The sequence below is a fragment of the Rhopalosiphum maidis genome, chromosome 4 (genome assembly GCF_003676215.2).
Source record: "Rhopalosiphum maidis isolate BTI-1 chromosome 4, ASM367621v3, whole genome shotgun sequence".
Lineage (NCBI taxonomy): Eukaryota > Metazoa > Arthropoda > Insecta > Hemiptera > Aphididae > Rhopalosiphum > Rhopalosiphum maidis.
This window is the reverse complement of record NC_040880.1, coordinates 1,814,689-1,832,376: the sequence shown is the minus strand read 5'-3', so window position 1 is coordinate 1,832,376 and position 17,688 is coordinate 1,814,689. Positions and strand designations below refer to the sequence as shown.

Genomic DNA, 17,688 nt, shown 5'->3' with positions numbered 1-17,688 from the left:
TTTTAAGTTCCATTAAAGTTGTGTTAATATAAGAAATTTTAGATTAAAAGACTATTTGGTTAAACTTGTAACTGGCAAAATGGTAACTAAATCGTACTTTGTACAACGAGATTACAATTTACATGTTTGATGATCACGACAAATGGATATTGAATAGTGATTCAGGACAACTGACAATAGTGTATCGAATCTCAATTTATTGCTATTAATGTAAGTGTTGTAGGTATATAGTCAAATTAGGCATTTTGCTACATGGTTAGGCATTAGAATTTATTTTTTATGAAACTTGATTATCCGTCTAGAAATTTAGTTAAATGCCTGTTTCAATTTTTAAGTCAGGTAAATAATAAAAATGAAACATTTTGTATTATATTAATTATTTATTGCTATTATATATATATATATATAAACTATGTATTATTTATTAATACTTAAAACATATAGGTATATGAAATATGTTTAATTTTGTGTCCATCGGTTCTATTACTACTATTGTTTTAAAGCAAATCATAAATATATTAATATGTATATATAAGTAATTACTAATATGTGTCAAGTTTAATAATTAAATTTCAAATTTGAACTTCGAGTACCTATCAAAATCTATAAGAATAAATTGTGGTTATAATGCTTATAATGTAAGTTATATATTATAAAATGATCATAAAATATTATTATTATTCTGTGATATGATTATCATTATTTATTTTGAATTTTGATAACAGCCATGAACTTATGTGAATTGATTACAGATAAAAGATAATGATCCACAATTTCACATTTTTTATTTTCTTATTTATTTAAAACATTACAAATTAAAAACCTATGTTAGTATATTTTCATCCAATTCATTCTATTAATGTATGGATAGTGACTTATATTTTTAATTCTGGTTTCCCATAGTTCCATGTTAAAACTTTAAATTACGAGTTGAGAATTAAACCACAGAATATTATTCTGTGATTCAACTGAAAAAACATTTAAGATGAATAATCTGTCGACTAGTGAAAAAGCATTTAAACTTTTGAATGGTGTCGTGTGTTTATATAAACCAGCTGGAGTTCATCTTAGCGGTTGTCGCCATTCATTGCTGTTAAAGTTAACACAAGGTAAGTAACATTGACTAACAACAAGGAAACTTAGAAACCACTGTAAACATGAGTTTGAATTTTATTATTATAGAGTTGAATTCATGCGGTGTTAGATTTCCAGAAAATCGTGTTGTCATTTCCGGAGATACTACAAAAGAACTTAATGTAAAATTAGAGCCCAGTTTTGCAGATAATGTACTTGTTGTTGGTCCCAGGTACCAAACCCAAGATATTAAATGTATATGGACTACTCATTTGGGAAAGCGTGTGTCGGGCGTTTGTGGTATGGCTAATTTTAATAGGTACTTGTTACCTACCTATATTAATTGTTAATCAATTTTAAAATTGTTTTTTAAGTCATGGGGCTAAATAAGGGTACTAAAATGGTAAGAAATCTTCAAAACAACTATCCATTGCGAACATATCATTTACATGGACAATTAGGAATTATGACCAAGAATATGCACATCGATGGTCAAGTTATTGAAAAGGGACGTTTTGATTTTGTGAGACGTGAAAATGTTGATAAACTTATGTCTACAATACAGGCATCAAATCAAAAAAAGATGTTTGAGTAACTACATTTTATATTATGTAATCATTTTTATATTATTTAATTATTTTAATGTACTTACTGACATAAAATTTTAGACTGGCCAATGTAGACACTCAAACTCAAACAGCTTATGATTTGGCCATAAAAGGGTTGATCCGGCCAGCAACTTCTAAAATTCCTTTAATTTATGGAATTAAATGCATAAGTCTAGATTTACCGAATTTTATCATTGGTAAGTATTAAAGTTGAATAAGAACTATAGTGTCTTCATATTTGATATGAAAATTAATAAACAATTATGTTTATATCACAGTTTACAGAGTAAAAAATATATAATACATATTTTTTAGAAAAATCCTTGTAGTATATTAAACAATTAATTTACAAACTTAAAATTTGTTGTTTTGTTATTTTGTTATATTTATTTTATGAAAGTGAAGGGTGATTTATAAAACGTTTTCCTACAATATACAGTTCTATGTAATGTAACTATAGATTTTTAAGAGAATTTCAGCGCAATATTTATTTTCTTACTCAGAATCACAATCAATATAGGTGTTATGCATTCATGTAAAATAATTTTTATGATTTTTGAGTAATTTTATAGTAAAATCACCATCAAAAATTAATACAAGTCAATATTTTTGAGAGTTTCTATTAAAATAATAAAATGTTGTAAATTTAAATGGATAATAAATTGTTTTGGGATAATATTTAGATTCATCAATGTGTCACATCATCAAAAATATAATTCTCTGTAATTTTTTATTAGATAATTTTATTCTAATAGTATTCAAAAACATAAAAAATAAAAAATGATTTAGTATGAATTTGATAACACTACTTATTTGATTATACAAAACTTAACATTTAATTATAATATTATAAAATCATACAGTTTATATACCTAATATTCATTTTATTTTTCAAATTTCAGAAATTAATGTTATTAATGAATATGAAAATTATTTATTATCATTAGTACATGAAATAGGACTTAAGTTGAGATGTTCAGCGACATGTACTGCTATACGCTGTATAAGATATTCATCATTTACCATTCAACAAGCACTCTTAATGAAACATTGGACTCTTCAATTTGTGTTAGAAAATATGAGAGAATGTAATGCATCATACAAACAAATGAGTAAACTACCTTCATTCATTACTGAACAATCTTATTTTGAATCTAATCAAAAAATGAGTGGTGTACAATAATTTTGGTGAGTTATATAATTAGTGTTCAAAAGTTCATCATTAAAACCACATAATTTATTTAATAAAAGGAAGTTTTTTTTTTAAATGAGTTTCTTTTATTTCTTAATAGTAGTGTCAGTTTAATAATATTCTTATAACCCTATTTATAACTTATTTCTAGAATCTCTGCTAGACTATAGTTAAAATATTTAAAATTAAAAGTTCATTTGTATAATATGAATAACTTCTAATGTTTAAAATATAAATAATTTATATTTATACAATGGCATGTTCAGCACACAAAAAATCAACGCGTACGAGTCCGCGTTAATTGAGACATTTTATGTCTTTACTTTCCTACCTATATGTTATATACGTCATAACGTATGATGTATAACATATAGTCTATAATGTAAAGTGAAATATAGACATGACTGTTGCTGTTATAAAATTATTTTAATTGATATGTTAACAACTTACATTATGAGGGGTCTCCATGGCAACCGTGGTATCCATGGTAATTACGTAACGCTTTTCGTGGACACTTTTTCGTAACGGTTTTTTATTTTAATGTGCCAAAGCAAAAACATAAAATGTCAATAATTGGATAGGCTTCTGTAGTATGTGCAGAAGTGTATTTACAATTTTAACAAACATATATTGGTGTCCTTTTTTCCCCTTAAAAAAACTTAATCCTAAAAATTTAACTTCTAGCGCGGCACCCCTTTAAGAGACTTAAAATTTGGTGCACAGGGCGCATTGCCCCCCAAATATGTTTCTGAGTGTGTATGTTTATAACTATTGCGGAAGATTAGTCCTATCACATGGAACATAGCTATTATAATAATATTCAATAATAAATATGAATAATAACATTTTCCTGGCTCACCAATTTCAAATTATCAATAGTATCTTATTATAATTATATTTAAATATTTTATTTATTATAAAAGTAAATAAAATAAATTGTGGAATATATATATTAGTTATTACTAACTTAAATCATTAAATTTATTTGTGATTTGTATTAGGTTCTTACCACAGTGGTGTTGCTTATGTGTGCAGAAAGTAGTGTCTTATTTAGAGGATATCACTTCTAAATAACGTGTTATCTCCGTCTTACAAATACGTAACATAGAAAATGTATGTTAAGCAGATCATGTTTAGCTCAGTTAGTTTAGAAATTAGAGTAAATCGACCTATTATGAAACTTGATGGTAAAAACATTATCTATGTTTATATGTTGGTTTTTAACAATAGTTAAATTTTTTAACGAGTTATGCATTTATAATAAAGCGTAATTTAAAAATACTCATAACTCATTTAAAAACTGAATAATTGTAAAAAATCAACATACAGACACAGATAATGTTCTTACCATCAAGCTATTCAAGTTTAATAATAGGTCGATTCACTCTAATTTTTAAACTAACAAAGCTTAAGTGATTTGCTATGTTACACACTTGTAAGACAAACAACACAATATGCAAGTGTTGGGTTCTCTTAAAATCAAGAATTAAAAATCAAAAATTATGGCAGCCGTTTTTTTTCTTTGTTGTTAAAATTTCACTCATTTTATTTCATTGAAACTTATATATTCATAATATAAAATAATCGTGAATTTTATACATAGTTTTAAACTAACTTTATTGTTAGTACCTATAATATTAAATTACTTTGTTTTTTTATTTTTATATTATTATAATAAATTGTTTAAAATATAGTTATTTTTTTGTTTATTAAAATTTAATTATTTATAGTTTTTTAAATACGTTTGAAAAGTTAAATAATATTTATGTTATAAATATAAAATACAGTGTATATATCTAAAAAGAAAATAGTACTATTTGTTTAACTATCTAATACCTAAAGTTAAATGTTTAATATTTTGTTATATAAAGTATAAATTATATTCATAACTTTTGATTATTATGAAAATAGAAGGGCTAAATATAAGCATTATATTATAATATATAAATATTATTTATTTTTATTTTATTATTTTATTATTTATTTATTATATTTTTGTATTTATTATTTCTTAAAAATGTGAATTTTGGGTAATTGAAGCATAGAATTTAACCTAACCGATTTTTTTCTTCTTAAAAATGATATTAGAATGAATTAGATTCTTGATTACACTATTTTCATTTTTTATAAGTACACGCACTAAAGTGTTCAAAATATGTAGACTTTATACTATTTATAGTCATTTGAAATTTTCAATTTTTTTAGCTTTTTATTGATCAAAATATACATTTTAACGAAATTGAATATTTTATTTTTATTAAAAATTAATAATTACAATCTATACATAAAATACAGTAAGATTGTGTATTAAAGTAATGAGATTCACTATATCGTAAAATGTGAATTAACCTAAAAAACTGTGACCCCAGACAGTTTAAATAAGTAAATGTCTAGGTCTGTCCATTTGACAATTCTTGGTGGTTATCAGGGATTGTGTAGAAGAATTGACAATTAATTAGTGGGTTTTGGTGATGGATTAACTTTTAATGAAATGAAAAGGTAATATGATTTAGTTAATTAGGTAAGTAAGAGTTGAAATGTTTGCATCATAGCGAAAATCATTATTTTTGATTAACCAAAGAGCAAAGGTGATTTGGTGGAACCCCATATATTGGGATGTTGTAGAATCTAAACATTATAGTGTTGACTCCTGATAATATAGATTTATAAAACTAATATTTAAATATTATTGGTGGATATCTTTGATTGAAGAAATGAGCGAAGCAGATGTAGTCTAGAATAGATTGATATTTTTAACATTTTGTAACCAAGTACTCTGGAGTTATCAAACCTTAGTATTTTACTCTCGGGTTATTAGGGATTAAGTTGTTATTAAGGTGAAAAATCCCGTGGTTTTAATGATAAGTTTATTAAGAATGATTTGAATCGTTTATTTATGTGATCTGGCGAATGGACCATAATTGGTGTGATAGAATCATATTAAGATAATTTTATTGATTTCTTTGTCGAGGGATTATTTTTTATTTACTATAATAAATGCCAAACGGTCGGTTTTTGGAAAAATATAAACAAAGCAATAAAAATAAAATATTATAATAAACAAAAGTAAGATATAGCAAAATAAATTATAGTAACATATAAAACTAATTTTACAATTAGTTATAAACAGGGCTCGGAAGTTATAGCACTAAAAAAATTAATTTTTAGCGCTTAAATATGCACATAAGAACATTAATATCAGCGCTATAAATAACACTAAAAATTAGAAAATATGTAAAATAAAATTTTCAACAAATTTTTTTAAACATGAAATTTAAGATATATTTAATTTTACAGATTTTTAATGTTTTTCATAGAATATCTGGTAGATATCGACAAGAATACGACTGCAGTACGATAATACAACTAATCCAATGATAGTGCGATAGTACGATGTGACTAACACGATTTTAAAAATAAACAATTTATTGGAAACGAACGGAATTGTCCGATTTAATCGACGATAACAACGATCTAAGGCCGTTTATTTTGGATGCGTACCATCTTAAAATATTATAACGATTTGTTTTCGTTCACATATTCGTTGGCGGCTGTTTGGTAGGTTAACCAAATTTAGTTTTTAAAAATATGCCCATAAACAGCATTTATAACTCCAAATTAGCAAAATAGCTCTATGTATTTATGTGAAAATATACCCAAAAATAGCACTAAAAACCTTAAATTAGCAAAATAACAGTAAAAACCGTAAATATGCAAAAAATAGCAAAATAAAATTTCGTGTATGATATCAGAGAAGTGTGAAACATATTTGTATCTTATACTTTGGATGTTCTAGGACGAACCAAGAAAAATACGCATTTGCTAGAACTTCCGAGCCCAGATAATAATATTTAATTTATTACAATTATAAACAATTTACAATTTCATATAAGAAATAAGTACATATACAAAAGTTTCAAACTCATCCTCAAAGCATTAGCTTGTATGTGGATTAATTGATTTCATAAAATAAAAAAGTTTCTTACAATATCAAAACAAAAATAAAATAGAAAAAAAACTTAAAAATTTAAAATAATATATAAATTATATCACAAATGAAACAAGAACAGTACAGGTTTTAATTGTCTATTTTATATTAAGAAGAGTATTGGTTAGAACATTAAGTACATAATTTTTATACTAAGCAAAATTAGCAAAAGAAAAAATATTAATGTTATATTTACGTTATCGTAATAATATACTCTTAACTATAGAATTTTTATTGCCGAAATTGATGTTATTAAAAGGAACATTAAGGTTGTTATTATTTTTTAATCTTGTGTTATAACTTAAAAGTGTGTGATAGCTGATAATCATTATTCATTAACAATAGATTTAATTTTAAACATAAATTATAATAAAGTTTGGCGTTCATAAAGTAAATTCAGTATATATTAAATTTGTAGGATATAATATTATAATCTAGGTTTATTTAAAATAATTTTAATTAAATAATTTATAGTAATATTTAAAACTTTAATATGGCTAGAGTAAGTACAACCCCATACCGGCCATACTAATGAACCATAAGAATAAACTAATTGTGCTAAATCTAAAAACCAACTCTTAAAATTTTTAAGTCTTTTATATATTACGAAGTATTTTAACTTTATAAAATAATATAGGTAACCTAACCTAACCTAACCTTATATTATTTATTGAATAGATATATTCCATAAATTTGAGCCTATACTCTATGATCAAAATGAATACCTACCTATTTCACATTATAAACTCTCTCTACATGGTACATTTAAATAGGTATTTACAATTATAAGAATGTGTACATAATAAGATAGATGACTAGATAAACAGTCGTAAAGAAACGAAATAGTGTAAACAATTTTGGCATTATCAGCAAATGGTAATACAACATGGAACAATTTTTGAGTAATCGGTGTTGATGAAAACATTAAAAGATGGGGGCCTAAGACCTTAAGTGTTTATTTGAAACCAAAATTATTGGAATGTTTACACAGGTATTCAGACATCCAGTTAGGTTAATGAATGGGGATATTTCAGGGTTTAAATGCATAATTTATATGTATATATATAAGAAGCTATGTTGTTTCATCGGAATACTTCAGCTAGAACTAATAATTTTACTGAATAGCTATTAATATAATTGTTGAATTTAAACTTTAAGTTATTCAGCGTACTCTGTGGGGCGTCATTCGATTGCGTCCCATTTCAACCTTGACGATTGCGTCCACAAGTCGAATAGGTAAATTATTTTTTCTTACCTTGTTATGTTCCAATTGCGTCTATTGTATGATATATAAGCATACAATTTTGTAAAACGAATAGTCATAATTAATAATTATTTTTTAAATAATGATAATACAAAAACCAATAAAAATAAATCCAAATATACAGGAATAAATAATTTAAATAATATATTTCTTGTCAGTGTCATAAAATAATATTAATACAAAAATAAATAAAATTAAGTCCAAATATGTCCAAATATGTATATAGGAATAAATAATTTTAATAATACATCTCTAGTTAGTGTTTTAAAATAATATATTTCTTGTCAGTAATATAAAATAATATTAATACAAAAATCGATAAAATTAAGTTCAAATATGTCATTTAAAAAAAGGAGTTTTAAGTGAAATAGTTTTAAGGTATTGTAAAGAGGTTATAATTTTATTATTTAAGTTGTTTATTTGTTTATCAATAAATTTCTATTATTTCAAGTACTTTGCTCTGCGTTTTACAGGTATTAAATTATGACTTGACGTTATTTTTATGTATGTATCTGTTTGACATTGTTTTAAAATATTTAAAAATTGATAAACATTGGGATGAGATGTGTAAAAAAAATAGTTGAATTTTGAATGAAAGCTTTCGCAAGCATAATAAAATGTTCGTAAACTCATCAAGTAAAAACCAATTCATGTTTAAATATACCTCCACACCATGTATGACAAAAATATTAGATTTAATATATAAATTTATCTGTCAAATTAACGCTTACCTACTATACATTAGGACGTAATCGGAACATGGAAAAGGTGGAATAAAAATTGTTTACCTGCATCTGGGACGCAATCCACAAACTCCGACTCTGTGTGACTACATCTTATTACTCTCCTCCGCTATAATAATTCCTTTACACTTTACAATACTAACTTTAGACGGACTGTAATTGTGTTGTATGGTTTGACCGTTCCATAGGTAGTTACGGCCGTAAGGTGAAATTTAACCAGACGCAAGAACACATAAACTACGCTTGATGGGATGAAGTATTTATATTTTCATATATTGAGTCTTACTTGAAAAAGCAGAGTTCATGATAATACACCAAACAAAAATGAGCATTGTTTAGTAAAGTTAAAAAAAGACAATGTCTATGTGTTTTGGAAATATCTCCACTGGACGTACCCAACGGCTTGATCTCCGTACCTCTAACAGTCAACACCAACAGGTAAGGTGGGAGAATCCGATCAAGTTATGTTATTTGTGCCCGTAGTGTTTGTTAGAAGACAATAACAATTCCTATAGCAGTGTAGTACTTACTACTAATATGGGCTGTGTCATACAATCATATTCCTCCCCTCCTCTAAAAACGACCCATTTAATAAGGGTATAATCACATACTGGTGTCAGCAGATCAATGGATGAGCATACATGGCGTCAGACTGAGCGAGTGACCATATATCCAATCGTAGTAAAGTAAGACCCGCTTGGGCGAGTTTAACAGGCCTAACTAGGATTGATAAAAACACAAACTTGATCCATGTTACAATATAACTACAATACCGTTTTGCCGATCTCCACCGATACCGGTGGTGTTCGTAAAATTGGTGCTAGATTTTAGTGTATACGATCTGTGATGAGCATGGAGTGCTTGGCTAGCAGATGTTGTTGGTTTGCCAAAAAATACCCTGCAGACTCTCCTCTTAGTTTCAAAAGCATTCAATTGTTTCTGGCTTCCGAGTCTTCGTTACCACTTCTTCCACCCATGATGGGATACATAAAAAAAACCATGTAGTAGAGACAGGGGTGGATTTTCATATGGGAAAATCTAGTATCTTCCTAAAGACCATGTTATAATATTTTATTTATACAATCATACTAAAAATTATTTCAATCTGCTGTATTACTAACAAGTAATTGTAAAACAAATAACTATAATAATAACAATATCATAAAACATAAAATGAAATATGCCTTGACATAAAGGCTGATTGACCATCTCCGTTAAGAACCATCTTTTTATATCATTGAATTCAAATTTTATATAGTGTGTATAGTCGAAATCGGATAACTCTGACCTTGAACACAATCTTTAGGGGAGCGTAGCATACGTTATCATTTAAATAAATTATATCAATATTATCATGGAAGAACGTATTATTAAAAATATTATAAATGAGTCGCTTTATAATTACAATGAGCACAGAACAACAATGAATCATCAAATTCAACTATTACAATTTTCTCTTCCCTATAGGACAGAGCGGTACAGCGACTATAGATGGTCAATAGATTGTTTCAGTTTTTATAATATCGTAACAAATAGGTATACACGTTACTATCAGATTACGGATTACGGTTTTAACTTTTAGAGACCAATACTAATGCAGCAGAGCAGGGGTTTATATAGAGGGGTTGGGATTCAAACCTACCCCCCCTACCAAAAAAAATAATTTCGAGTTATGAAAATATTGTTTTATTATGTTGTAACACAATTTGTATTGCTATATTTTGTAGACTCTCCCTCCTCAAAATTTTTATTTTCATACGTGCCTGCCGTAAAGATACTATAACTCGCTCAGCGTCATAAAATCATTCATAATTAATTATTGCGGAGAAAATAGTTTTTATACAGTTATGAACATTTTCTGGATTGGAAACAAAATTAAAATATTTCCTAAATTCGCCGGAGATACCGCATAACCGGTAATAGCGTAGAACAAATACCGACACCTCTATCAAAATTTAAAATATCGCTCTACCTTAACCCCAAATAAGTGCTTTCATGCCATGGAGGAATAAAAATATTTTTATTATTCTATGAGAAAGGGCTCAACAGGTTCTCCAGATGGCAAAATTGAATTTACCCTGTGATGATAATTACCCCAATAGATGACACATTGAAACGTCATTACATATTGTAACCAACCTTACCTAACATAACCCAACTATGTCATTTGTCATTAGGTACTAAGATATATCTTACTACTTGTAACTTGTTGTTTGTTTGTTGTTTAAACTTGTGTATATTAAGTTTAGTGTTAATATAATTATACAAATTGACGAATAAAGCTTCAATAGATTAAATTTTATAATAAATAGTAATTTGTTACTTTAGATTAACAATAATGGAATCAGAGTAAGTACTGAATACTGATTATAAATCTAAAAAAACCACATTATAATCTGGTCTAAGAATTGAAAAATTAGATGAAATTTATCAAATTGGTTTATATGTATAATGAACTGTCAATCTGTTTAGAATTAAATTTTAACTCTCTAACACAGGCTATATTTATAGGGGAGTTGCAAATCTTTTATTATTTTTTATATTCATTATATTTTTGTTCTGTTTGTAAATTTGCTAAATAAATATTTATATTGTCATTAAATATCAAATTGATTCATCTAATAAATAACTTTTAAAATATAATAAAAACTGTATGTAATTAGAAAAAACAATTTGTTATACAAAATATTCAATAGGTATAGTCCGGCTCACGAAAAGTGGCGGCTGGCCGCCGCCGTACCCCGAACCTCACCCAACGTGTAGACAGTGGTTCTCATTCTATTGTTGCGAGATCCGGAACGGCGGCGGCGCAGCATGAACTATCGGCGCGGTAAATTATATTGTTGTTTGATAACCACTACAACAAATAATCCGCTTGGGTCGTGGCGGTCAGCCGCCACTTTTCGTGAGCCGGACTATAGTATGTTACATTTACATGACAAAAATATCCATTTCGTTAAAAGTTATCCAGTTCATAGCAACCATGCCTCTACGCTTCTTTAAAATAGTAGCCCAAACACCACATTTTTCCGTTTTGAATTTAAAACTTTAATAGACCAATATTACCTTATACTTTTTTGAAAAAAGATTCATTTTGGCCCAATTGCAGGTGTTATTTTTTTGCAATACGACCTTTATTGTATATGATGTCGTTTTTTATCTACTTTTTACGTGAATGCTTTGATAATAGAACAAAATTCTAACACCCGCTGCAACAATTAAAAAAAAACTGAATAAAATATACTGTTGAAAGCTTTAATTATGTCTTAAAATATGCCAACAGCTTTGTTATATTTATCGAAGTTATGTATTTTTCTAGTTAAATGTGTCAACTGATAAGGCATCTTAAGTTTTTAAACCATTTATTAGACCATATTGTAAATTAAGTTATAATTTATTACGTTATAAATATAGAAATAGGTTATAGGTCATTATTAAATTACCTTTTCAAATATTGTAGAAAACACATTTAACAAACTGATTGTTCTATCACTATGGTTAATCTTGTTTTCAATCAAATACCTATAGATAATGGAGATTATAATGCATCTAATATACCTATTAAACATTAAATCTTCAAATTGTTTAACAACTTTAATTGATATACCTACCTTCTATACCTAGTGCTGAAGAATTTTTCATATTAAACATTATGATGAATATCTTGGCTTATATTATGTGTAGATGGTAGGTATATCAATAAAAATGGTTAAACAATTTGAAGATTTAATGTTTAGTAGGTAATTCGCCTGTCTTAATATTATGTCTTTTGAATTAATATTTTTAATCAATTCGTTTAATTTATTTTAGTTGATTGTTTCCTTGTAAAATTGTGTCTATACTTAGGTTTTTGCTGTACGTTTTAGAATTATAATTAGTTAGTATTATGATTACAGGATAATGGTCTATTATTATTTAGCCAATTAGAGATACTTAATGATTTAGTTTCTAAATTGTATTTTGTTCTATTATAGAAAAACAGTACGTTGTCCATTTAATGGTGACCACAAAATGCCTAAAAGAACCCTATTGTTACATATAACGAGATGTCCAGATAAAAGAAAAAACGATTCAATATGTCCTTTTAACTGTTTCCACGTAGTGAATTCAGAATTTATAGAAGTGAGTAAATGAAAAAAATAAAAATATTTTTATACCTAAATATCAATTAAATCTTAGGAACATAAGCGACAGTGCCGCGATCGGCCCAAGTTGAATACATCAAGAATAAACGATTGCACGAATAAATTCGAGTATAATGAATGTCCTGATTCTACAGAATCAACATGGGATGATGTAAGTACCTAGTTATTAAATAACAATTAAAAACAACTTTAAAAATATTTGAATTTAAGCAACACAAATAGTAATACACATAGAAGTATTTTATATATTTTAATAAAATAATATCTCATAATTATTTATGTTACAAATGCATTACTTGCTATACTTGAAAATTGTAATGAAAAATAAATGTCTAATAACAATATAGAATTCAAATCTACTAAAATCTTGTATAATTAATTAACTGTTTAGGATTTTTACATAATTCAGTATTTATGTGTTTTCTTGTAACTTCTCAAATAAATAAAAATTATACTTGAACCAATGTAAATATCAAGATCAACTTATTATTGTTTATCTGCAAGAATAAAGAAAACTAAACTTATAATTATTGTATTTTGTTTATTCTATCTAAAATTATAAATTATTATATAATTGTACATCCACAAATTGTCTCTGATATTTAGTTTTAGAAGAATCTTTAAAATTTAGTATATATCTTTATGATGCAGAAACTTTGATAAATATTCTGTAAGAATAGCTTACAGAAGTCAGAAATTGTAATTGGTTTATATCTATCGTGTGTAAAATCGTATTATAAGATTTGATTTAATATGCTTTTATAATATATTTGTAATTACATTATAAACCAATCAGTATATTGTGTATTTCTATATTAAAATACATAAAAAATTAGAAAACAATGAAAAAATCTACTAACTTAAATAAATCTAATACCACAATTATATTTATTTATTTTAGTTATGATTAATATATAACATTTTCAAATCATTTGTAAATTTGGTACCTACCTAATTAACTGTATTTTAATTTATTGATTCCAAGGAAGATTTATACGAGTCACCTGTTCAAGGTGTTAGCGGAAACACGGTAGGAAATCAGACCGGATATTCTGTGAAACCCCAATCGGGTCTTACAAAGGCACAGCGTAAAAAAAATCGCAAGGAACAACAGTTTGATGTAAGTTTATTTTCGGCCTTTCTCAGACCTCAGTTTTAGTGAGTTTGAAAATGGTTATTAAACTACCCAATAAACTTTTTTACTAAAGCATCTACATTCATTTTATTGTCAAATCAATTTTATTTTGTGACTATAACTCTATGAATTCAAAAATTAGATACCTACCAAACTACCAATGGTGTATTTACACCTACAGAGTGGGCTGAAGAGGGTATGAAAACAGGGTGTTTAAGAAATACTGAGAAACTTATTAAAATTTAAAAAAATAAACACATTAAAATGATATTTATAGAATTAATGTAGTAATGTGTACATTGATAATACCATTGAATCCTGAATTTTACTGAAAACAACAGTATGTTACTGTAGTTTACTAAACTTCTGTTTATTTTTCCAATAAGTGTGATATGCGTTTATGATATTTATGTTGCAAACGGTCGTGCTATCAGAATCTAACGCTTTTTTAAGTCTGTCTATATTTGTAGATAATAATATTGTAATTGAATTTATTACTAAAACTTGTTTCGAATTAAATAAAATAGTTTTGTTTTTTTTATATTTTTAAACTAAAGTTATGTGAACTATTTTTTTTATTTTTTTAAAAAAATTGAGTTGTTTTCAAATACTTTAAATTTTTTATATTTTCTAATTTTTTTTTTGTCTTTGTATAGCTATCTAAAAAAAGCTATTTCTTACTATTGCAGCTATCATTAATTTTACTTAAAATTATACTTTCATATTAGGAATATATAAAAAAAATCATTTTAACAAAATATTCTTTTGTTTACTTTTTTTATTTTTATACATTTTAAGCTTTCGTAATAAAATAATATTTTAATATTACATGTCTAAATAACTATTTATATTAATTCAATACGTCATTTTTTTTTTTTTAGAAGCAAAATTCTTCATCAAATGCTGGCAAATAAGTAATTTTTTATTATAGGTATATACTTATTATTATTATATTTATTTAAAAGCATATGACATTGTCTAGATAATATTCTTACCTTTAAATTTGATAATAGGTAAATGTACTCTAATTAGCTTTAATATTAGAGTAAATTACAAAATGTATTCTGCTGAATGAAAATTTATTATGATGTACGTCAGTGACATACCGACAACACAGCAGGTATGGCGTCCTCTAACAGTCGCAAGATGCTATGGAAGTGAAATACGTCAGACGGCAGCGGCGTTATTATTTAGAATGTAGTATCGTCAAAACGATTTATATTATTATTATTATTATGGTTTATTATAAGATAGACTTTTTGAAAATATCATTTAAATATAATTTCGATTTATTTTATGATTATTTTATTTTACAATATATTTGTATTTTGTCTATATTAAAATACTACGATTACTACGACATTTTTAAAATTTAATTAATAGCAGGTATACAGTAGTAGTAGGTTTACTAGTAGTAGGTAGACTTTACAATCGCCTGTCAATTCGACGATGTCCGTTCGACCCATGACCATTTCGGCGATACGACAATGTAGTTTTCCACACGTGTTGCCGTAATTAATTCGGTTATTCGGCAATGTGTTTATTAATTTTTATAATACAATTTGTCTCACTGTGTGACGAGTGGTATATAAATATTATTTACATTGGCGGATTTGGTAGGTCCCCAAAATATTCAAATTTTTGTACTACAAACATAATCCCAAATCTACATTTTATATTAAGTAATCTACATTTTTTTTTATACAATTTTCCTCCTATACCACATGATTAGGGGCCATTAAGTCAAACTCTGAGACTTGTTCCCCTTTCAGTTAGACGTGATAATTTTGGTATCATTTATATTTAGCGTCTGATCGAAGGTCAAGTTGATGCTCCAGGTAAGGTTTATACAGGTTGCCTTGTAGTCATGTAAATAAACCGATCACCCCGCACCATTCCTCATAAGTAACGTCATCGGAAGTACTAAATTTATGGCGGCGTATTGAGAAATGTTGTCAAATTGTCAATCTATATATTATAATAACTTTATTTTTTATGCTATAATTTTTTATTATACTAATATAAAGTACCGATTTACTGCTTATATTAATATCAATGTTAGGTTAGGTTTTTACTTATTATTGAATATTGTGTTTTATTACTTAAGAATACGCTATATGTGTAATAATATTCATTATTTTTCTTTATTTTTTTTGGACAGGTTTTAATTACACCAATAATAAGATATTTAACTATTTTTTTAATATTAAAAATTGTATCTATATGTACTCTGTTCATAGTTATAGCTACATGAAATTATAAGCAGCTTCTCCTGCACTAAGTTTTTTTGTTGATCCAAAATTGTATTCAACTCTTTGCACTGAATTAAAAAATTTGACTATTATAGTTATTACTTAATATTACTTAATTAAAGTAAAAATGTATATACGTAATGTGTATTAATTATTTATTTGTTGATATTTAGAGTACGTATTAAGTACATTAAAGATGAATCAATTACAAAAATTAAAACTACATCATAGTCACAGATTACTTAATTATAAAAAATTATTAAGAGGTATGTAAAATAGAATAATATTATATACAAAAACGTCAATAAATAAAAAAGATATGGATTTATTTTTGTGCTAATAAATTATACCAAAAAATAAACGAAATTTTTTGAAAATTAAACTATGCAAAGAAAATATCAAAAAACGAGTCTTTTTACTTTTTGATACAAAAATTTTACACATTTTAAATCCCCTTAATATTGCTAATAAACTATACTTAATAAACTATATCGTCTGATAATTTTTCACTAATAATTGGACTAATCTTAAAAATAAAAAAAACTATGGAACATGCAAGATAAATTATAAAACATTTGGAGTGATGGCTTAACACAACAAACTCTAAAATACTAAATGAATGTTATTATGACAGCTATTGCTCACACAATAAAATTATTTTAATTATTTTTTTTAACTTTTTTAAATTGTATTATTTGTGTTAATTTCACTACATTTGTAATGAATTTGTTGTAACACTGAAAATGTTATTCGATGTAAAATAATAAATTCATTTCTTTTTTACAGTTTTTGTTTAACGTTTATATTTATTAATAACAAAATTAATAATTAAAATAAATGTATAAATTGTATACAAGTACAAGGCAAGGTGGCCTGTGTGTTTCAAGCTACCTGCAACCAGACCTTTTTTTTCTTTTGTGTGTTTTTTTATCAGAGTGTAGATATGACCAGGTAGGTATGTCGTGTTATATGAGAAAATTTTGGTATTCAATAAAAATAGATACTTATTAATTACGAGTTTATAGTTGTATTAGTATAATAGTATTATAAATACTTTTAAAATTATTTTATTGTAAATAAGTAGAAATATTTTAAATTTCTCTTATTCAAAAATTATAACTCATTTATTAAATTGAATTTTTATGTTAAAAATATGATATTTCTATAAATATTTCTATATATTGACTATAGAGAGAACAATTTAAAAATAACTAATCTATAACTAATATATGTATATCTCTATATAAACATTTATTGTGCGACATCTTAATATTATGATCAATGTGT

The 17,688-nt window shown here is 26.0% G+C and overlaps 2 protein-coding genes across 2 annotated transcripts; both read left to right on the top strand.

The window, feature by feature from the left end:
- The first annotated feature begins 782 nt into the window (after window positions 1-782).
- Window positions 783-4,155, top strand: LOC113548021 (mitochondrial mRNA pseudouridine synthase Trub2). The gene is made up of 6 exons (XM_026948659.1): window positions 783-1,109; window positions 1,183-1,374; window positions 1,449-1,665; window positions 1,743-1,879; window positions 2,585-2,870; window positions 3,876-4,155. Exons 1-5 carry the CDS (start codon window positions 986-988, stop codon window positions 2,863-2,865), a joined length of 951 nt encoding a protein of 316 aa, XP_026804460.1. The 5' UTR covers window positions 783-985; the 3' UTR covers window positions 2,866-2,870; window positions 3,876-4,155.
- Window positions 4,156-11,066: 6,911 nt separating this feature from the next.
- LOC113549901 (gametocyte-specific factor 1 homolog) lies at window positions 11,067-15,337 on the top strand. The gene is made up of 6 exons (XM_026951415.1): window positions 11,067-11,218; window positions 12,844-12,991; window positions 13,049-13,165; window positions 14,000-14,134; window positions 15,031-15,080; window positions 15,163-15,337. Exons 1-5 carry the CDS (start codon window positions 11,208-11,210, stop codon window positions 15,061-15,063), a joined length of 444 nt encoding a protein of 147 aa, XP_026807216.1. The 5' UTR covers window positions 11,067-11,207; the 3' UTR covers window positions 15,064-15,080; window positions 15,163-15,337.
- Window positions 15,338-17,688: the final 2,351 nt, after the last annotated feature.

Coding starts and splice junctions, on each gene's coding strand:
- LOC113548021 (XM_026948659.1), top strand. CDS start 986: ATGAATAATCTGTCGACTAGTGAAAAAGCATTTAAACTTTTGAATGGT. Junction 1,110..1,182: donor GCTGTTAAAGTTAACACAAG/GTAAGTAACATT, acceptor TTATTATTATAG/AGTTGAATTCATGCGGTGTT. Junction 1,666..1,742: donor AATCAAAAAAAGATGTTTGA/GTAACTACATTT, acceptor ATAAAATTTTAG/ACTGGCCAATGTAGACACTC.
- LOC113549901 (XM_026951415.1), top strand. Junction 13,166..13,999: donor CAGAATCAACATGGGATGAT/GTAAGTACCTAG, acceptor ATTGATTCCAAG/GAAGATTTATACGAGTCACC. Junction 14,135..15,030: donor GCAAGGAACAACAGTTTGAT/GTAAGTTTATTT, acceptor TTTTTTTTTTAG/AAGCAAAATTCTTCATCAAA.